This window comes from Telmatherina bonti, assembly GCF_933228915.1.
Source record: "Telmatherina bonti genome assembly, chromosome: 4".
Classification (NCBI taxonomy): Eukaryota; Metazoa; Chordata; class Actinopteri; order Atheriniformes; family Telmatherinidae; genus Telmatherina; species Telmatherina bonti.
The window spans coordinates 20,389,626-20,413,344 of NC_136622.1; the positions used below are offsets into that span (position 1 = coordinate 20,389,626).

A 23,719-nucleotide genomic window follows, 5' to 3' on the forward strand; every position below is an offset into this window, starting at 1 on the left:
ATGCTTCATGTGTACTGGCACTTAAGAGGAAACATATTCTTCAAGGCAATATTACTCGAAAATGTTACAGTAGTAAGACATTAATCTCTTAAAACTACCTTTAAGTGCTTCATAAATGCCTTAAAGGAACCAAATTAAATAAGATCCAAAACAAATACGCACACACACACACACACACAAAAACATACAATACACTATTGAGCAAAGATGAGGTTGAAAAGGAAGATGTGACTGCGCCATGGAGGTCTGTAAATTGTACAAAAAGTCTTTGAGGCGGAACTGCAGCTCTGTTGACGTTCTGGTTTCTAGCGCCACCACACAGTCTGTTTGCAGCTTGCTGAGTAATGCAGTTGTTCAGAAGGATTTTCATTTTGACTTCATTAGAGTCTGTAGTTTTCAAGTAGCCATTCCACCCATTTTTGAATGTTTTTTTGATGTGGTTTGGACTCTTCCCCAAAATATTCCTTTTCATGTGAAAGAGATGACAGAGTGTGAATATCTGCATCAAAAGGATGCGTTATAATCATCCCATTGTCTTTGGATGCCTCTGTTTGGACGTTAATTATCATGTTAATTATCATGGCCAAACAGGCCAGTCACATGTAAACATTTCTTAATGCCTGTCTTTGAATGCCGTCCATATTGTAAAGGTTTATCACTATTTTCATCCTTTCTATGTCTATAAGTTAAAAATCCCTTATTGTTGGTTTCATTAGTTTCTTTCTTTTCATGGTCGATTATCTTTTGCCAAGGAGTGCATCATCCAGTTGACTTTTGTCTTCCAGCTCTCTCGCAGAGCTTCATTAAACTTCACTTTAAAATTCTTCAGCGCTTCGTCTTCTGATTTGCCCAAAGATAAGGAGTCCTTTAAAAAAATAAAAAACAAGTGTAAATATTCTCATCATGATCCTCATTATAATGATCATTAGCAGCATTATCGCTATTCCATACCTTTAGATACTGGATATCTTTGAAAGAGGACAGCTCAGGGAGACCTGCTGCCTTCATCATAGCAAAGAGGTTGACAAACAGTGTCCCATTTCGACACAGGATCTTGTAGGCACGCTCACAGTACTCCCTGAACCTGACAACATATACACCAAAGGAGATGTTGGTAAAAAAAAAAAAAGTATATAACATCTGAAAAATATCAAGTTAGTCACAAAGGGCAAAAACTGTACCTTTCAAACTTCTCACTGTTGTTTGTCCGTCCTTCCTGGATCACGTGGACAAAGTCATATGTCAAGATAAAAGGCACGCGTTCCCGATTGATCCCAAGTTTCCGCTTGAAGTTACCCAGGAAATGCCCAAAGTCAATGTGGAACAGCTAAAACACAATGGTTGAAATCAGTGTTGGGAAGTTTCTGAATCACTGATCATTGTAATTTCTCACTAACTGATGGATCACTTGAAGGATTTTCTTCCATTGTAAGCCCCCAGTTTAACAAAACACCTTGTGTAATTTCATTAAAACTTACCACAAAGTATAATTAAGTTACAAGTCTTGTTAAATGGAATATTGACAAATAATGAAAAATCAATAGGAATTAAGAAAGAATGATATAAAGATGTTCTAAATTAAGCAGTGATTCAGATATGTTTGTAAGCCTGACCTGCCCAGTTTCCCTGATCATGATGTTGTCGTTGTGACGATCTCCAATACCCAGCACATAAGTAGCTACACAGTAGCCGGCACAGGACAGCGTGAACTCCTCTATTGCTTGATCGAGTTTGTCCCTGGTGACAGAAAAGGTAAAAAGGAACAAGGAACCAAAGCATGACTGTGTGTTCTTCTCTTATAGTACATGTACAATCCTCTTTTCCTTGTCATATCACAAACACATACACACATATAAGTTGGGTTGTCTTCACTGCTGCTTTTTACTGTATGAAATATTTACAGAGAAGTTCCTGTGGTAGAATAATGATTGACTGTTACATCCTCTCACAGTCTAGACATGCACAGAGTTCATCGTGTTAAGCTTTTACTAACTTTCTCTTCTGTTTTAGGCTCCGCAGCATTTCAAGCTAATTACCCTTCTGTTCTGCTGTGCTGTCAGCTAAACCTGTGTTGCCAGTATGACATACAAAGGTTTATTCATCACATCAAATAGTCCTTGTTATTCAAGGAGCCCTTAGAATAGAGGAAACCTTCAGACTGACTGCCACCAAATAAATATCTACTCTCATTTAATGTTGCCTGATTTGCCAGTGCACTTGATCTTGGCCTGGGACTGTTTTAAGGTTAAGGCACAATAAATATCTATTTTTATATATATATTATTATTTTTATTATATTTTCAACCACACATCAAAACACTCAGGTTGCATTATTAAACATGAAACAACCTAATGTATATATACACATCCTTTACCTGTGTATTCCAGTCACAGAAGCAGCATATAATCCCTATCTAATGAAATATCAAAGTCATACCAAATGAAGATATTGTTGTTCCACAGAATTATGATAAATCTACTGTATGTTTTGGGTTTTTTTTGTTTTGTTTTTTTAAAAAGGAGTTTGATTACAAAACATTTTTTATTTATTGTCAGTGTATGCATTTTGTTTAATTTTGTTGATAATTATCAATCCATTATTAATTATTGTCCATTTAAAGAGTCACTGTGATGTCTTTCAAATATATTTCAATATTCTTACATTAACTGTTCCAGGCAGCGATTGGTCAATTCAATAGACTTGGAAGTGATGTCATCTAAAAAAAAAATTATGGCATTTTAAGTGCAGTTTTTAGTGTGTTTTTCAACTCATAAAGCAACTCTTAACAGTGTTCTTATGAGGTAATTGTAAGGCACTTGGTAAATATATCCCCAACCTGCATTTTGCGAAGAGTGATGCAATCCACTCCAAAACAATCTGCTAGTTTTGTAAATCCAGAAACCAAGAACATATGCAGAGGTCCAGGACCCGGCAGAGATACTTGAGGTACTAATTGGAACCTGTCCAAACTTTAAATTAAATAAATGGTTTCACATTGTGGCTAATAAGTGTTTTCTTATTATTCACTTGTTATTTTAATAAATTATTATATTTTCTGTAAGTTGATACATTAGCAGCTGGCACATTTTTGTGTCACTATGGTATGCTTTTTAGCTGTTTTAACTTTGTACATAAGAAATCATGAAATTATTTAGCTAATTTGTGCCAAAAGGAAAAACCACCCATGCAGCACAATTTAGCACCTAAATGCAGCTTCATAAGATCAATAGTGATTTGATACATAAGCAAGGAAACAATGTTTTTATGCCTGTCTTTATTTGTCAAGATCTTAACTGGTCTAGCACAAAAAAATTACCCAAAAAAAAAAAAAAAAAAAAAAAAAAAATCTGATTTAAGGCGAACATAACATACACAATGAAATGGCAGCTTGAGCGAGTTAACATTTGCAACTGGGACACAGCTCATATTGCAGTAGTCTTCAGAGCGTTGGGGATGCCCCTGCAGTATGTGGAACTGGGGCAATTTTCTGGGGACAAGATGTATGCTAACCCCACTGTTGCTGTGAAGCTTTTGTGATGCCTAAAATAGTGCTTTGGCCCAGACATGAAAAGCTCAGTGGTTGGTTCCTAGAGTTAAAGAGGGCCATCCCTTACACAGCCACCAATGGAGAAGTTGCATGGTATAAGATGACATTTTTTTTAAGCTTCCAAGAGTAATCACTGTGTCAAAATCCATCATACTCACCCAGGATTCTTCGATTTGAGCCAGTTGAGCAAGGCATCTTTGTTGAAGGCAGCAGTAGCTGCACTGTTACTGTTGTTGCGTTGGATGTTGGCAATGGTGTCAGAGTTCTTCACTATCTCGATGAGCCCCATTTTGTTTCCAGTGGACAGGCAGCCATATGGGATCATTCTTGAACAGCAGATGCAACGAACATCAATCAATTGTTGGTGTAGAAACTATATGTGCGCTAAAAAAAAACCAACTTGCTCCCACCTGAGATCCAGACCTTCTTTCTTCCATAGATTCTCCATGAGCTGAATCATCTGGAGAGTCAACATGTCCTGTCGAAGATCTAACAGGCAATAAAAAAAACAAAAACAAATTGAATTGAATTTTTTTGTTTGCTACAGATTTGTGCTGGTTATGTGTGTGACGGTATGAATATTCTTACCATCTCCATTTTTGAAGATAATGCCCACCATGTCTCCTTGAGTTAAGGGGTTCTTGTACATCAGCCAGAGGGGCTTCATCTTAGAGTCCATAAATCTGCACTTATCTGCACTGAAACCACAGAAATACTAACTTTAAACATGAAATACTTCTTTCAGAAAAAAGAGACAAATCATCTCTACTTTAAACTGAGAAACCCAGCATATTGACCTCTTAAATAAACACAAACACATTTTCAAGGGGATAAATACGCTCAAACTGAAGGGAGATAAAAAAAAAAATGGCATCACCCTCATCTGTTGGGATGAAAAATGTTTGTGATATGGTTTGATTTGAAATACAATCTTAGGTCTAGTGGTTCAGTAAAACATAAATGTTATTTTGTCAGTATGGCTGCAGAAACAAATTCATCTGTAATCCAGTAAAACCATGAGAGATACCAACACCCCCTGAAAAACCAATCATGAAGCCCAAATACACAATTTACCTAATGTTATGCTTTGTGTGCTTGTATATAACACTAACCAGATCTCAGAGAGGATGATACTGGGATCGAGCGGTGACAGTAGGTCTGACAGCGCCTCCAGATAAGACTCCTGTCTGATACACAACCTCAAGTACTCCACTGTCATCTTCTGGGAGCCTGACTTGACAATGTCACTCAGAGCCTTCATTTTGTTCAGAGCTTCGTTCTAAGAGGCACAAGTTGAGAATTAAAATCATAAAAACACGTGTTCAGGGACTTAACGTCATCCAAAATCAGGTTGTGATTACCTGTTTGGTTAAGAGCTTGATGTGGTGAATGTTTCCGCGGCAGTAAGCCTCGAGAATCAGGCCAAAACGCAAGCTCACAGATGCCACATGAATCTCTGATCTATGATAAACACAACATCTCCAGTTAAAAGAAGAAGAAAAAAAAAGCTGCTGATAGACTTTATGCTGTTTGGTTTCATTATACAAGACGGCATCTCACCTGAGATGCCAAAATAGAAAGTGTCCTATCCTCTTATTAGATAGTGCTCTCTCTAGCAGGAAAGTTGTCAGGTCACAGTCCAGGTAGGACTCGTACTTCAGGACCTGGACCAGCTGGATTAAGTACTGCAGCAGTTCGTCGTCACTGTGGGCGCAGCAATTTTGCAATGTTAGCAGGAAAATCAAAGCTGTTCATTACTGAAGGCAGGAACATGAGTATGTGTGTACCTGAGCTTCTTTAGGCATCTGATGGTGAAAGAACGGACTGCTGGGTCGGGAAAGCTGTAGTCTAACAGCTCTAAAGCGTGGATGGCAGGGAGCTCAGGCCAGCTCCTGAGTAAGCTCACCATCTGAAGAGAAATGGATGAGAACAATCAACACTATCATTTTTTAAAATTAAAATTTAATTGGAACCTCAGTGTTCAATAATTTCACTCCAACAACAACAAAAGAATGGAAAACGAGTATTCTGATACATAATTAATCAACTGTAAATCCTTTATCTCATACGCTGATGTCAGTTTCTCTAATGTTAAAAATGCTGCTTTTCTCTGTTTCATAGCACGCATAAAATGATACTTCTGATTAAACGTATCAACGTTTCAGTGATGTTTTTGTAAATCAAATCTGCAGCTCAAAGATCACAAACCACATTCAAAGTCACAAAGTACAAGATGTTGCTATTAGAGAGACATTTCTAAGACTTTTTTTTTGGCTTATGTTTTCTAAGAATAAATGATTGACTAGATCCAGGAATAGATTAATGTCAATGACAATTCATCTCAGAGTTTCTGACATAAGAATCTGTACCTTAAGCAGGTTAGAAAATGTCTTCCTACAAGCTTTTGCTTTTTAAACAACCACAGGCCACATGGGGGCAAAATGGTCAATCACGGTGTTTACAATGTATCTTCTTTTAATATGTCTAAAATTTAATAAACTTGATAAAGAATAAATTGAACCAGCACTCCAACTGGCTTGTAGTTACTTCTACGTATTTCTAGTTTTTAATATTTCATACTGGTATGGCATTTGTCTTCAGTAGAGCACAATTATGGTTCTTTTTCCTTCACTCAGGTATTAAACTACTTTTCAAGTATAAGAGGTAAGATATTTTTTATTTTATTTTTTACATTAAAACCTATGAAGCTTAGGAAATATTATGTCATACTTTGCAATATATTAGTTAATAAAAGAAAAAGAAAAACAAATCTATATTAATACAAAGACAAAACAATTTCTTTCCATAACCTCCTCCACTTTAGTAATTTTGACAGCCTAAAGGCTTGTGCCATCCACAAATAACAAAATTATTTAAAGTTTTTTTTTGTTTGTTTGTTTAGACAAGAATGTAATCTGTAAAACAGAACAATGCACTGACCCAAACTAGTAATGAAAGCATGCTAACATGCTGAGCTAGGCTAGTGAACTAAACAGAAGTCTGAACATGTTAGCACATACACTACCTGTCAAAAGTTACGACACACTTTTCCATTAAATCCAATGGGGATGTGTGTCCAAACCTTTAACTGGTAGTTTAGATGTCGATGCTAAGAAAATGTACATTAAGCTCTGGCCATACTTTCAGAAAAAAAACTGAAAAGACAAATCCAACATAAATTAAATATTTCTCCACAATCACAAGTTACTTGGTGTTTAGATAAGCAAGCTACTCAGAGAATATATTCCCAGTGTCAAAATCTCTGAGTCTGTTTCATCATTTGAATAAATTGCAATAAAACAGACTCATTTTTCAATAGTTATATTCTCACTTTTATTTTGCTTTGGTCTCTCCCTACCAGACAGAGATGAACACTGTGCTAAAAATTATTCTGTGCACCCAGATGCAATTGATCACTTTCAGTAGTTCAAGTTTTTCTACACATTAATGTGTGCATTACAATACACTCTGTATCATGTTTTGTAAACATTAGGATCTAGACTACCACTATCCCATTTAATATCTTCTTATAATAGCTGATTTTGTCTGTATTTTATCAGCACTTACAATGGCCAATCAGGCTTAAAGGGTTCATTTGTTCCAATTACAAGATACAACCATATTCATAAAACAGTGTGTCTTTGTGCTAATCACACATGTTCAGACTGGTTTCAGACACCAGAAAGATATAGCTTTAATTGTTGAAATTCATCCAGAATTCTCCATTCATACCTGAACAACATCTTCCCGCTTGTTCCATTTTGTGATGAGGAGCAGTTTTGACAGACTTTCAGGGTGCAAGTTGCGGATTTCGTAGCGGAGATTCCACAGAAGCTCTTTCTCATCCTCAAAAATCTCAGTGAAGTTTTTGTTGTCCATGATTTCTTTTAGCCTCGTGTACTGCAGAAAGAAAAATGAACCGTGCACAATTTCAAATAATATTTGAGGTCAGCAAGAAACAGCTATTTTATTTTATTTTTACTTTTAGTTATGCTGAAATTTAAGAAAAATTTACAGTCTTACATCTTCTTTAGAGGGAAAAAGTGCATCACCATTCTTCTCCAAGTCACTTATCTGAAAAATATTATGTGGATTTAATTGTGATAGAAACAAGTGTTTTGACCAAATAAAGTCTTTTCGGGAGAAACTACCTTGGCAAGTGGAGGATAATAAAGAGGGTAGGGGCGGATATTTGGGAAGCGTATGAAAAGCCCAGCAGCACTGTCCACATTGGGGTTCGTTTCGACCGTTCCCATCGGGTTCAACAAGTCACTTTTGTCATCTGTAATGAAAAATTTCAGTTGTTTTCTTTAACCCTATAAAGCCAAATGTATCATATTAAATAAGGACTTCAGAATAAAAACTGGACTTTTCTGCTCAGTTGTTCTGAGGTTGGGCTTTAAAGAGTTAAGGTTTTGTCCAAATTTTGAGAAAAATCTTATACTACCTAATCTAAGACAGTATTTTTTACACTAACTGCTCTTCCACACAAACATACAATTACAGCATTTCATTTTACAACCACACTACATAAACAAGTACCTATAGCTTAACATTTAAGGGCTATTTTAACAAACAAAATGTGTGAACATGGTTGCAACATGTCTGATTCTGTATTTCTGACAGAAAGAAGTGCTGCCAAGTGTTTTGGGGGATGCTGTGAATATCTGAAGTAATATCTGAAATTTATGGGAGGAGAAAATGTAAGAGGAGACAGAAAGTACCAGGCAGAGAGGGCCATGTGGACAAGAGGAACTCTCCAGTTTTCAGCTGGTCCTTGTAGTCAAACACCATGGTGTTTACCCAGGCAATCGGACAGTCCTGGAAAGATAGGAAGAGTCATGTGGATGTTTAGGTTTGTTGGTTTGGTTATAAAAGCATACTCTGACTCTCCATCTGTCTTTTTTATTGTAAAATAACAGTTACACTAAAACACATGCAGTGCTCCGTACCAGTTACAGAATACAACCCTGCCCTGACAAAGACACATCCTAGGTGGGTTGTCAGGAGTAAAAACCACAAAGTATAAAGAAAAATATTTGAGTAAATTCAGAAAGTTTAAAGGTTGCTTCTGTAATATGAGATTGTGAAGAGAAGAGCTTTGCAGTTGCACGTACTATTTTCTATTTCAAATGTTCTTGTTTCATAAATGGAGCTAAGTTCCCGGCCGTGAGGAGGAAAATAACCTTGAATACTTCAGTGTGTTGAAAATAAGGTTACTGTATTCAAGAGAAGAGTGTGAAGTTAAAAACAAGCAAAACACTTATACAAGAATAGCTAAAATAGTTCAACTTCCGTCTGTCTCTATCGTGTCTGGCTGCAGGACTTCTCTTCCGGGCAACAGAAGTGAGAAGTAGCTGAAAAAGCAGAAGTGGCCTTGATGCCCTTAAAAAACACACCTGGGCACTATGTTTGAGACACCCACCCAAACACGCTGCCCACAGCTGTTGTAATGCTGTCAAAACAAAAGATGCAAAGACCACATCTGCAAAAAAAAAAAAAAAAAAAAAGGGGAATTTGTTGTTGTTCACAGAGAAGGTGTTAGGACGCTCTTTACATTGTCTACATTCTCTTAGTTCTCTCTCGTTACATTCTCTTAGTGTAGCACTCATTTTGTAGTTGAGCACCAAAAAGGTAAACAACATGGGTATAAACTGTTAAGAAAATCTTCTCCAAATAGCATGTTTTTGAATAAGCATCTAAAATCTTTACATGGCAATATTTAAACATATGTGCAATGATATCAAGTTTATTTAGGATCATTTGATTTAACTTGAGCACACTTTTAAAAAAAATTCCCAGCAAACTTATGAAGAACTCAGTTGGACATATTTCCAACGACTGAATTTGTCTCATTGTGCATCAAAGTTTGTGCTTGTTCTTAAATTGTCCATTTGGTAAATGGTGACAATGAAAGTTTTGATGCATCTTCATTATACTGAAAAATGAAGATGAACTGCGCTTGTTAAGCAATAAACTTATATCTGATTAAAAATGCAGCAGAAGGAAAAACAAAAAAGAGCAAAGATGATATCAGAGGCCACAGGTTTTTTAAGATTTCACAATTGTGACAGTGATGTGTTTGTAAGGGTTGTTTAATCTAACCGTACGTGCACTGCATTATACTTTTCATTCAAATAGTTTTCAGAACTTCCTTTTCTCTTTAACAAAGAGTTTTAAACCTTTCTATAGGAAAAATATATTTTCATAGTTTAATTTTGTGACCAGAAAAAGCCGTCTATCAGTTAATGTCAGTTTAATATTAGTTCGATTCATCACTAACGTTTTAGCTGTAGTGTGAAACTACAAATGAACATCCCAGCAAATATTTGAAAGGAATATAAAGGAAACCAACCTTTTTATTTATTTATTTTATATTTATCACGTTTTTTTATAAAAAAAATTTTATATTGACAAAAATGAATAGACAAAAGACAGAACAAACACCCAATATAAGCAAGACACATTTATATACACAGAGAAAAGAAAAGAAAAGAAAAAAGTAGAAATTAAATAAATAAATAATTAACTTAATTTATATCATTCAACCTACCATCATCTATTAATCTATTTAATCATGACTTGCTACATCTAATAATGTGATACATACAAGTATTTAATAAGTCAAATCGGCTTCTTTTTCAAATTCCTGGCGCCAGCTGTCGATCATTAAAGAGGAAATAAAACACTAAATAACACCTTAATAAAGGTTAGTGTTCTGCGTCACAAACATGCTCAGGCTGAAAGAAGATACTTTCAATCCTTTGCCACATTTAGCAGCTAAATTTACCCTTAAGTACAAGAGAGGTAATAACTTCATTATGCTGTCTTCATCAAAACAGAAAAAACTGCATAAACTTTTATTAATAAATTGTGTTCAGCATCAGCGACAATCCAATGTAATGCAACAAAATGTATTACATCAAAATAAACAAACCAAGTGGAATGCCATTTAATTTTGTTCAGATATTTAACATACTCTCTTTGATTAAACTCATGTGGATTAAAAAAAACTTTATATTCACCTTTACGATACAGAAGTGTAATTTTAAAAATTTGCGTATGCCTTTAGTTTTCGAAGAGTTTGCAGATATTCACTTTTTTTTTTTATTATATTTTTTTCAGTATAATTTTGACTAAGTAAAGAAACATTTGCTTAATTAAAATTTTTAAAAAAACAAAAAAACTTATTGCATCTATTTTCTGTTATTTGGTACATTTAAAAAAAAAAAGTTACACATCTACTTTAAAATATAAAATCCAAAACGAATCTGTTTTTTTGCGGTTTTGATGCAGTTCTATTAGTATTTAACTAATATCTTTCTCATGTTTCTACAGGGTGAATGCTGAACAATCATAAGAAGAAATGGGTTTTTTTTGTTTTATTTTTTAGTCATTAACTGTCCTTTGCAGCATCATGGCATGCTGAACGGTGGTCTGTTTGCCAATCTGTGCCAGACAGATACTGCCAAGGTAGGCATCTTGTAAACATGCCCAGTTTAATTTTTGCTCTGCCATAAATTAATATCAAGGAAAGGAAAACAAGAGCGAAACAGAAGGGTAGAAAGGGAAAGAGTAAAGAGAAAAAAGAGCAGAAATGAAACATAAAAAAAGGGAATCAGACTGGGCTGCCATGACTATATCAGTAATCGCAATTATAATATGTTAGGAAAGCAATATTACTTTAAAAACAAACTACATCTCAGCTCTACATTTCTCTGCCATTTATCCTATTATGAAACTGGAGTTTGCTCTGTCTGGTGAAGAACTGAATGTCGACAGAAGCCCAACTCATTTTAACCTAATGTTGAGCAACTGGTACAAAAATGTCATTTTGCATTATAATAAAATATAATTTTCTTGACTGATTGGCAAAAGACTGTACCATCAATCATTGTGTCAAATGCAAAAGGTACAATTCATGAATGGACTTGGTCAGCCCTATGCTATGAAACTGCGATTGGTTTGTTTGTGCTCACTGCTTTGCAGTCTATACTGCATATGTGCAAAGTAGAAGGAGAAGCACAATGACTTTCTGTAACATGTGATTGATTGCGCCTGGCAAGGTTTGCTATACATCTGCACCAAAGGTTTCTGACATAAAACAATAAATGAATAAACAGAAAAAAAAAAAATTTTTTTGACGCAATGGTAAAAATCTCCACATTATATTGCAGCATAATAGCCATAACTATGCAAGCCAACATATTTGCTCAATGAATTGCTGAATCTTGTTAACTGACAACAGAAAATGTTTAGTTGCAAACAAAAGTAAGAGAAAAACCTAAACAACAAAGCCCCCAAACTGGAAAACATTGATTGTAAAGTCTGAGAGCTAAATTCTCAGTGGTTTGCATTGTAGGTAAAACACTTAGTGTGTTTGTGTGTGTGTGTGTTTGAGTGTAATGGTGGGTGTGAAGATAAATTTAAAAATTCCTTGAAAATTTTAAGCCAACTCCTTCCTTCCTTGGACTGATGTACAGATAAAAGAGCTCAAACGGATGAAATGTTAACCGCAGTCTTGCCACTGAACACACTTGCACAACCAGACGCAACAGCAAAACACACCCACACAGCATACACTGACTACACGCACTACACACTGGAGAGGAAACAGATCTGTTTGTGCCTGTTAACAAATTCACACCCACCAGCCCGAGCACTCGCCTACTCGATCACAAGTTGTAGAATCCAGCAAGCCTCCCCCAATATTGCATGGGTTTCTGGGAAAACAACCCCCAAAAAACTCACCGCTTTCTTATTCTTCTTTTTGGTGCTTTTTGGTTTCTTGGCCTTCTCAATGACAGCATAGAGTGCAAAGCACAGGCGACTCATGCGGGGCAGGTCAGACACATTTATGTCAAACTCCAGCTTCTGATCCCACACTGGCTCGGAGCACACCGACACCTCTGAGCTTGTCACCACCTTGCAGAGCAGCTCACTGCCATGAAACAGCCCAGCCTGCACCACAAGCTGCAGGGGAAAGACATATACACACTGGTGATTAAATGAAACCATGACATGTGGTTTGGAAGCTGAATAGTTTAGCACTTGCGTGAGGGCAATTGTTTGTGGAAGAGTTAGAATTGGAGATAGATGATTCAGAGCTTCCTGTGTCAGTCAAGCTATGAGTCAAAGGGTCTACACGTTCACAACGTAAACAGGTTGCAGTTCCTTTCAGTGTCCATGAATTATGATACATGGCCAGAAGAATTTAATATGTTTCTCAAATTGCATTCCAGCCTTTTGCCAAGTCAAGATGTTCTGAATATGCATTTATAAAATTTATGAGTTTGTGTTTTCAAACCTCTGCCTGCCAATAGCAAGAAAGACTGATTATTATGTGACGGGACAAAGTAGTCATGAGTCACGATGCTCTCATGCAGCACCCGGAAGTGCACTCAATAACCCACATAAACAGAAGCAGTTAGTTCTGGAGCAGGTTTATAAATACATACACATGTTTAAATTTGACAGTTTTTCTGAGTTGGAGCTTTACGAAAAAAAGTGGAAATGTTCTACATCTTTTCGGCATACATTTGCTGGAAAATCGCAGGAAAAACGCTGACAAGATCTTCTGAAGATATGGCAGGATGAACCTGCAGTAGCAACACATGCAACGCTTTGAAAGAAGAAGTGCATCTGTAAGTGAGACAAGAGAGCATGAAGTCTTTCTTTTTCTTAGAATCTAGGCCTCAGAGTGAGACGTAAAAACCAGATAGGCCCTCCCCACTTCCTGTTTTGAAGTTTTAACCAACCGCCTTGATGAATTATGGGAAACGTGTGGTCTGGACCATGTGACCCCTGTCATTTACATCTCAACCCTGCTGTTCCTACAACTGAAATTGAGATATTGGTAAACAAGTCAATGCCACATTTCATTGAGCAGTAAAGTGAGAGAAAACCCACACAAAACCACACCAACCTTCATTCCTTCATCTGCATTGACTCGGCTGCCCTGTTGCAGGTGAATGCAGAAAAACTCATTGATGGACCAGAGAGAGGAGGTGTTCTGCTGTAAGGAGTCAAAGAAGATCAAATTGGGTTATTCTTTTGCTCATTTTTACGTTGCATTCATATGTTTCACTGGAATCCAAGTTATGAAACTATTGCTATAATTTCCTGTTTAGCAACATATCAAAAGAAAGATGCACAACAACCTGCTCTTAAAAAAAACAGAACAACGTTTTAAAACTGACAACCGTTTACTTTGATGGAATTTTATTGTTCCTTGCTGCTCATGTCTCTTATTTTTTTTCTCGGCAAATTGAAATAAAAGCTTGAAAAACCCAGTAACTTCCATCTTGTGAGTGCACTTCCAAAGCCTGTAATACAGACGTTAAACTACAGTAGACGCAGGCAAAACTGTTAATGATGTAAATTATTTACACGATGCTGCCCAGTATTTTCAAGTGTGTCAAAGTCCGCAGGCTTGTTGAGGACAACTGTGATGAGAAAGAAGAACAAGACCTGCTAAGTTAATAAAAGAGGACCACTTACTTTCTTTACGGGCAGAGGAGGGGGTCTGGATAGGGAGCGACTCTTATAAATCTGGCTGCACATTCTGCCTTGCTCCTCCTGATATTTGCTGATGGTGGAGTGATGCACCATGATGAGTTGAGGGTTTTGGCCATTTCTCAAACATGAGAAAATGTACTAGGGGGAAAAAGACAGAGATGGACAACAAAAAAAGGAATAAGAAGGTTTTTTTTTTTTGTTTACTGGTAGAGCTATCTGTCAGCTCACCCACAGATATTTCCCAGTGCTCTGATAGCACTGGTTAAATCCTGAAGGCTGTTCATTTGCTGTAGGTTAATGCAGTCAAAATCTCATTATGTGTGGATGGACGTAGTTCCTCTCTGCAGAGCTGATAGACGGATATGAGTCACTCCTGCAGGTAGCAGGAGTTTCAAAATCAACAATGGAGACTTGAGCCACCAAAATCTTGACTGACACCACTCTTGATCTGACAATCATGTCTTCTGTTATGGACCACCTGCACAGGTCGAAACTCACAGGCAGCATGTAGACAAACAACACAACTAAAGGCAGAAAAAAAATGTTTGCCATGTTTCACAGTTTTAACTGAAACTCAGCGGCTTTATTATGAAAAAAAAAAAAGACCAAAATTTCAATAAGATAAAATAAACTGATAATAAAGAATAAATAAATAAATGAATTTAATTAAAACAAAGTGAAACAAAGACATTTTTAAGTTTAATAGGTGTTAATAAAATAAAATAAAATAGGCCCAGCTGAAAACCTGCAGCAGGCTGGAGTGCACAGAAACTGAATGTCTGCATAAGAAGAATATAGCAGCCTATACTGACAATAGAAAGTCCATCTTGTCTTTGTGTTTTGATTAAGAATCAGAAAACACAAGGAAAAAGGTATTTTTCGATCTTTCATATTTCAATTCAGTGTGAAACCGGGGATTGTTTAAGTGAACACAGAGCTGTTTTTTAGACCAATAAGGTGAAACCAGATCATTTCTTATGGCACACACAACGATCTCTCATGGTACACTGGTGTGCCACGGCACAGTGGTGAATAACATCGGACTAAAGAGCATGCAGCTCTCCCTTTTTATGTTACAAGTCTGGGTGCAAAAAGGTGAATATCCAGAAAAGCGCTGATGTTGTCACAGCTGTTTTTTCTTTAACACATACAATCATATTAGCAAAAAACTGTTACTCTGGTTCCCAGAAAAAGGGAGAATGAAAACAAAACCTTGTCCTTCTTGTGACTGTTGTTTCTTGAAATGACGTATATGAGTGATTAGAAAAGTCCATTTTTTGGCAGCAGATTAGCTGTGGAATAACTGTTGTACTGCAGCCTGTGGGTCACAGCAGATTAAAACTCTGAGGGACTGATCATTTCCCTGAACCCTGGAAATAAGTCTGACTTAAAACTGTTAAAACCTTGTTGCGTCGCTCAACAAACTTTCCTTGTATCACTGTGACATTATTTATGGAGGGCTGAATATGCCAGGAGAAATATGCAAAAAATAAAAAAACCCAACAAAAAACAAAAACTAAAAAACAAAAGGTAAAGTATTGCTCACATACAGCAGTAAAAATGGAGACTGACTTTATTAAATGCTGACAGCTCATGCGTCCTAACGCCTGGTCAACACTTTTCCACTTTTCTGCCAGAGAAAGGCACTTTACAGACATGTACACTAAGATTTGCAATGGTACCTCACTGTCTAATGTTATTTTCTAATATTTATCAAAAGATGCCCAAGGATTCTTTTAAAGAGTCCACATTAAGTTCATTAACATATAAACCTTTTTTCTGGTCATGTACTGGAAAATAGTTACAATTTTTAATGCATGTTTTTATTTTATACTTTGCTTCAGCACATTTTTTGTTGCCCTCTGACTGAAGGATTCTGTTTTACTCCTGTCTCTTTAAGCATAATTTATCTAGGTTTTATTGTATAGGTTTAATACTTCAATTATATTTTATTCATTTTAATTGCTTATGCCATTTTTATGTGCTTTTCCAGCCAGCAGGTTCTCATTGCGTTACATTTGGGTGGCATAGTAGCTCCCACGTGGGTTTATTTAGTTTCCATGGTTTGCCCATATGGGTTTCAAGCTGGTTCTGCCTGGGTTTCAACATGGGGCCAAGTTTGTGAGTTGCACAGGGCCCATGTAGGCCCTGTATTCCAGCTATTATGTCCATGTGGGGACCGTAAAGGTTATATATGGGCTATATGGGTAATGAGAGGGCATGTGCTTGAATTGGGCATATTTTGCAGGTTCCAGGTGGTTTCATTTATATGGGCCCATATGAACCCCTTAAGAGATGTACCTGGGCTAAGTGGATATGAGCATAAACAGGGCATGTTTAAAAGTCCATGTGGACAGGCTAAAAGGCCCCCAAGTTGGGTCCCAGGTTGCAGTCAGAACCAACTTGTACGCCATATGGGCAAACAAAGATGAGGCATACTTAGAAACTGTAGACGAACCAATCTAGGACCCTTATTTGCAGCCCAAATTTAAGCATTAAGGGACCCACATGGACATGCTGGCTGGGTCTATGCCTTTATTGCACCTGTCTCAGATGTACAGAACTGTGTTTCAGCCCTGGCTGGTGTTACAGGGTTGATAAATAAATTGGTAATGATGATCCTTCCCAAAAGACCCAGTCTGCTCTGAGTAATCAGCCAATAGTTAAAAATGAGTAAATGCAAAAGAGCGGCTTGTTCTTTGAAACATTCCAAACTAACTAAGGTACATTATATTCAAAATGGTCTTACATCGGTGTCAACATGGAAGCGAAGAAAAGTGTGGACTACAAACGAGAAATTTACAGCAACTCAGTAGCAGTGCTTTCCTTGGAGGAGCACAAGTCTTTTTTTTGTGTACTTTTTGACACTGCAAAGCTTCTAAATGTAAAAGCTAAAAGGCACCCCGGAGGTCAGAGACAAACAAAAAAAGAAAATGTGACTTCCTTAAAGATATATCATCTATTTATATCTTTATCAGTATTAAAAAAAATCGTCAAGCTTGAACGTTTTGCAAAAAGCCTAAGTGACTTATCTATCAACTGTCTTAAAAGCTTTCTTTCTGAGGTTCTGAAGAACACTGTGAATATTTGTCAATATGAAACAGAATTATTGTCCATATTTTTTCAATTTCACTGCAGGAACTCACCTTGAATTGGCACAGCGGATGGTTCCCATAAACAAACTCCCACCTCCCGTTGACCTGCAAGGTGTAATCCTCCGGCTCCTGCCGCACCGAGCGAAAGACAGTAGCCTTCTTCTTGAGAGCGCTCTTTATCAGAGACACTGGGAGGTCCTGAGGGTCCTGCTGAAGCATGAAGCTCTCCTGTAAGAGCCACAGATGCCATAATTCAAACACAGGTGGAAATTTTTAAAAAACTGATATAAAATGTAGCTCTGGTGTTAGTGGATCTGCAGATTGAGTGATGTGTTGAAGGTGGTGTATACAAAGTGGGAGGGGGATTTCCTAAGGTGCTCACAGTAACTTAAAACCATCCTCCACACTCACTCTGCACAAGGTGGAACTGGAATTTCTCCAATCAAAACTAAGCTTTACTATATTTGCTCCATTAAACTAGCAACTTGGCTATATGAGTCAAAAACAACTTACTTCACAAGCCTCAAACTTGACATTTATGAAAATCTTCTTCATGTTTTTTGACTTTACGCTCCCACACTCTGGTGGAGAGCAGCGTGGTTCCAAGTTGCATGGGAAGCTGTACTCCATCCACTGTTTCCATGGCAAGTCCTGTCGCTCCTGAGCCTTCTCTTCGCAAAACGTTCGCATCTTTGCACGAAATTCATCCACCTCGTGATTCTTCTGGGCATCAAACTCATGCAGCCCTAACAGTTCATACAAAAACAAACAAACAAATTCATAAAGTGAGATAAATTCATTTCGCATAAATATCTACTTGTGGGGTTTAAATGAGACCCAAAGAGGTCCATAGCTCTTTTTATCCATGGTAGTGTGTAACTGAGAGTAACAACATCTTAACCCTTTGTCAGCTTTCGTGTAAAAATGCAGTCATACTGGTGTGCAACAGTGTTTTGTTGTGGCGGCTTTCCTCATTGAAAAGAGAGACAAATGAAAATAACAACCAAGCAAATCAGGAGTTCTAGTTTTCTTTTGTCTTTTTTAATCTTAGAAGGGACTTAAAAAACAAGATAGCATTTGTGTCAAAAGCCTGATGTGCAAGCTATAATAAGCTTAACGGCTGTTGATGGTGGCCATCTGAAATTCTCGCTTTCAGCTTTGGTGTCCTTAAAGCCACCCTTACAAAAGGCTCAAGCTTCTCTTGCAAGTCATGTGAAAGCAATATTGGAATTTATTTCCTGGTGTCATCACAGGGAGAAAAGCTTGGGCTGCCAAAGAGGAATTCAGTACGTCACTGTCACAAACTGAAAGTAGGAAAAAACTGAATATGAAAAAAAAAATCAAATTAAATGAAATGGGAATTAACAATGTACTTTGTTTCACTCTGTTACTACATGCATGACTAATAGGAAAGATTAGTCAATTATTATAAATTCCTTGAGAACTATTGCTATGTTTATGACTGAAAGGATTGCCGGGTACAACTCTGTCCAGTAAAAAAAAAAAAAAAAAAATTCTTGTCCAATCAAAAACCTCATTGCAGCTCTAGTCCGTGTTATGATGCTGCTGACCTTTGCCAATTAGCAGACTGATCTGGGTGTTGGTGAGTTTCTCCACTCGATCGCCCTCCCTCGCCACCAGTCTCAGAACATACATAAAAGGCCGCACATCCCTTATCCGCCTCGACTCTTCCTCCAGTTCCTCCCTTTCTGCTGTCTCATTGATGCAGGTGAAAACATATCCATCAGGGTCGCCCAGTCCACTGAACAGAGCCTCACTTCTGGCATTTTTCCAAACCATCTGAAAGAAAAGACATCAGTAATACAGTAAAAAGCGATTCAATTTACCTGAACCAATGCCATTGCTATTTCCTTTTAAACAAAGACTGAATTGTCAAAAGAAATCACCCTGAGAGCTTTTGAAAATAACCAATAATTCCTTATGAATTACCAAGACTTGAGAGACATTTAATTCTTTTTTTCCATCCTCAAACCTCATGAAAGAATCATTACTTAACACAGCTAAATCAAACAGCATGAAGAGCCAGAACTGTTGGCACACTTGCACTTCACAGCAGATCTGCTTCAACAGAGAGCTGGCTGTGCTCACCAAGCAGCAAAGCTCCATCTCTAAAAGTGGCATCACAGCTAGCTTGTTTGATCTGTGCTGCTTTTTCATTAGTTTAATTTCTGAAGGAAATTTTAAGTCAGGTAATTTGTTTTAAAGCATACTGTAAATGTAGAGTTAGTCACAACAGCACTGTGCAGCTGCTCTGCGGTCAAGCCAATAAACTCAATCAGACAGTGTTAGCTTATGATGGATGCAGAGTATGATTAAAACACACATCATGTATCGGTAAAAAAAAAAGAAAAAAAAAAAGAAAGAATTTGTGAGGATACATACTTTTTTAATGTTTTTGATGGTGTCATTTTGAGACACTGGGAATTTGAGGAAGATCCCGGTTGGCAACAAGAAGTCCATGATAATCTCCTGGTCCCCCGCCTTCTCCCACTCCTCCTGCATCCCATACTTCCCTGGGAGCATGGTGATGGCCTCTCATCTACTGTCAGCCCCCCTGCTGCTGATCCGAACACACAGAGTAAGTACAGCCAGGGTTAAGAGATCCACGATTAACACCAGGCACTGTGGACACTGTTGTTTGCTCATAAAATCCCTCTTAATCTGTTTTTACCAGGCTGTTGTTTGAAATCATCAATGAATGTCTAAATAGAACAACTGTAACTTAGCTTGCATCTACATTTTAAAGAAAATATAATAGTAATTTATTTAGAGCTAACAGAAATAAAATTATTGAGTGTGTGTGTTGCTATCAGTTTATAACTGGCAGTAATATATCTTTGACATACACAGTTATAGTTTTTACAGATTGTCACATGCTCAGGGTCAAATAAGGTGAAGATAGGCCTACTACAAAAACTTCCGACCCTTGAATTATAAACACCATGGAAGTACAGATTGATTTCAGATTTAGCAGTGTGCTGTGTGAGCTCAAATTCCCCAGCTCTAATGGCAGGTGGAATCCTATTTAGCCTTTGTGTAAAAAATATATATATCTTAATAAGCCCTCGGTGCAACACTGACGGTGCTAAATGATCTTAAAATGAGAAAAGGAAACGAAGGCAGAGGGTGCGCACAAAAGGAAGAATTCTGACATCAGCTAGCAGAGTAGAATTTAAACACAGCAAATAATAGCGCAAGCCTGACAACCTGTTGGCGCACACACTTGCCTGTAAGCCCTACAGTCCGGTCATTTCTTCATGTATGTCTTCCATTTTTTTTATATCGCAGCGGAGATGGAGTCTGTAACATCACGGCAGCGTGTCCCAACAGCCGCCAATGATTCCGCAAAGTGGGACGAAGCGTTCAAAAATCCCCCAGGTCAAAAAAGATTCGCTTGGTTCATGTGTTTCTGCCTGCCTAGGTCCTTTGCGCTGTCATTCATGCGGTGATGCTGCTGCTCTGACGCCGGCTGACTGACAGACTGAGCGGCTGCGCGCGCTGCCTCTCAGCGCTCTGCGGGCCAAGGGACCGTCCGCAAAGTGTCTGCTTAGTGAAAAGCGCAACAACGTTTCTGCCTGCAACTCCCGCCCTCGACACTGAATGTACGCACACACTCAGAAGTAACACTTCAGACCCCCCCTCCATATTTATTAACTCTGTTTTGAAATATAAATTCAAATTCAAATTTTATGTTTTTATCATGCACTTTTCATGTCACAAAGTAACACAAAGTGCTTTATGTTGTTAAAAAAGTTAATACATATTAACAACAAACAAGTCATTCAAAAATATGCTAGAATCTCTTCCACACACTTACATACTAAGACTTAGACGCTTACACATGCACACACACAGATCCGTCGCAACAAGGCAGACAAACTAGGCAATTGCCTGGGGCCCCAAGCTGCCAGGGGCCCCAAGACAACAAATTATTATGAGTTAAATGCAAGTGACACACACATGCACACACACAAACGGAACACAAGTTCCCCTACCCTCTAAATTTTTCCCATTCCTTCCTCCCTCCAAATTCTACACAACATATTTTCTGTCTCTAAACACAAGGATAAAAATACGACTAAAACTGAACAGAAAGAAAATAAAAATCTGACTTGATGCTGCTGTGAGGAAACTATATTTTGGGGATCCATCCACACCACGAATCAGCCCACCCATGAACACACAGGCGCCATTACAGGAATCATCCGAATCATGACAGTCTGGGGTCCCCAACACAACCAGAGGACTGCAGTGTAGGACCACCCTCCAGCCCCCTATAAAGGGTAATAACTGCTACAACAATCTGCAGACGGGGCAGGCAGTCCTTGGTGTGGTGAATCCCTATGAGGAAAAGTAATAGTATTATATTAGCCTTCATTCATAGGCTACAAATTAGTTATCGTAAATAGATGAATAATAAAAATAAAGAAAAGAAAAGAAAATCATCTGTTTCCATCCAGTTATATAAAAGACCAGAGAAATAAGGAGTATTTCTTCCTCACACATTGATCTAACTAAACATCAAAAGCATTTATTTTGTGCCTTTTTAAACATTCATCCCTTCCTTTAGGTCCAATTTAAAACAAAAACAGTCAAATATAATTAATTCTTAATATTTTGCCGTTGTAGATCAAACTGAATATCTTTATTCAGGTTCAAGTTTTTTTATTTAGCACTTTTTTTCTTTTTTTTTTTTTTTTTTTACGGCAGATGTAAAAAAAAAAAAAAAAAAGTAAAACAACAGCAACATACCACTGTTCAAACCTAGAATAAAAAAATAAATAAATAAATAAAAGTAAAAATTAAAATACACAAAGGACATGCTCAGGTTTAATTAAAAGCCAGTGCAAAAAGAAGTGGGATTTAAGGACAGATCTAAAATTGATTTATGCTAAAAAAAAAAAAAAAAAAAAAAAAAAAAAATTAAATCTCTAAATGAAAGTAACAGTTCCACAGTTTTGAATTGCTCTGTTACTGGGAAGTTTTAGCATATTTATATTGTACTTTATTGTTATTGTTTTAACTGATGTAATCGGGTTGCATTTTATCTATATCCAAAACACGTTTATAGCCAAATGATATACTTCAAAATTTCATGAGTTTTAAAATCTGTTAAGATGACATAAAGGATTGAACTGTATCACTAAAGACGCTAACACTTATCCATTGTATTAACCAGTCAAGTAAGAAATAAGCTGAATCTAATTTGTTTTTATTATTAATCAACAATCAACTGCAGCTTTTTGCATATCATATTTCCAGTATATCTGATTGCATCATGTTCATCACAAAAAATTTTACTTTGTTGAAAAATCTTTGGAATAAACAGCCACAAAGTTAGACAACCAAAAGAATTTATTGGTTATTTGATATATGACATATGCAACAAACTACCTCTTCATCTGTTTTTATTCCGATCATCATTTCAGACTTCATACACTGTCTGATACACTGTGACCCAGAATAGATCAAGCTTTTCTGTAAAGTCTCGTCCTGCAATGATTTTTACTTGTGGGGTGATGTTTCAGACGCATCTGAAACCATGATTTATTTATTTTTTACAACCAAACAAATTAATTCTGCAATTCTTTCTATACATTAAGTATTCTGTTTTGATTTCTGCCATCAAAGTTCAATTGTTTTTAATGGGAACCCTACCTTCCTCTTTTTTATTTCCACATGCTAACAATGAAGCCAGTTAAACTGCAGCAGCGCAGCAGTTTGTGAACAATGCCACTACACTCATGGGAGTGCAATATAAACCACACCACCACGATCATCCTGTAGAAAGGGGTAATAAAGGGGCCACCATTAACAGTAAGCTATTAATTTTTTTCTGTTGTTGTTTTACGCACAAAATAGCTTGATGTTTTTTTTTTATTCAATGTCAGATTAGAAGAGATACTTCTTCTAGATTTAAAAAGCAAGTTCACAGACAAACAACAACAAAACAGTTCAATGTTTCTGTCATTTATCTTTATCTAGTTTTTTAAAAACCCCATTAATCTCCTCTTGAAAGTGAACTTAAACTTCTGAAAATCCTGTTTTTATACTGCTGAGGCTTCTGTTATGAACGCATAAGATCTGCCTAAATCTGAGAGTGTTGTGAAAAATGCAATATGTTTGTAAGTTAACTTTGGGCCAGCTGGTAAAAAACAGGAAATGATTGTGCAGAAGAGAAACTTATCAGCATGTTCAGCAGACTCAGAGCATGAATATGCTTCCCACCCTTAACCCCCAACTATTTTCATCTATGAGTCTGAAAAAACCCCGTCAGTACACAACATGCAGAGCTGAGACTGTTTAGCCGTGAATGTAAAAAAAAAGAAAAAGAAAAGAAAACCCAGCTATTGTATTAAGTTACAATCAATATTATCTATCTAAACATAAAGCTGTTATATTTAATCCTCTTGTACAGCTTTAATTGAAAACAGCTGTATTGTTAACATGTATTTATACAGCCATCAGCAGCATTGCTCATTTTTACAGTGCATTTGGGCACCAAATTGTTCAACAATGGTTATACCTTAACAACCA

The 23,719-nt window shown here is 37.0% G+C and overlaps 1 protein-coding gene across 1 annotated transcript; it reads right to left on the bottom strand.

Annotated features, from left to right (window-relative positions):
• Nucleotides 1-727: 727 nt before the first annotated feature.
• Nucleotides 728-19,705, bottom strand: pik3cd (phosphatidylinositol-4,5-bisphosphate 3-kinase, catalytic subunit delta; the record flags this gene model as incomplete). Its single annotated transcript, XM_079239915.1, has 22 exons — nt 728-865; nt 952-1,084; nt 1,182-1,327; nt 1,614-1,737; nt 3,707-3,874; nt 3,959-4,037; nt 4,137-4,246; nt 4,661-4,827; nt 4,910-5,009; nt 5,109-5,252; nt 5,336-5,457; nt 7,281-7,448; nt 7,572-7,622; nt 7,700-7,830; nt 8,273-8,369; nt 12,300-12,521; nt 13,474-13,563; nt 14,049-14,204; nt 17,213-17,389; nt 17,675-17,907; nt 18,733-18,961; nt 19,565-19,705. The coding sequence occupies 22 exons, from the start codon at nt 19,703-19,705 to the stop codon at nt 728-730; spliced, it is 3,126 nt and encodes a 1,041-aa protein (XP_079096041.1).
• Between the last annotated feature and the right edge of the window lie 4,014 nt (nt 19,706-23,719).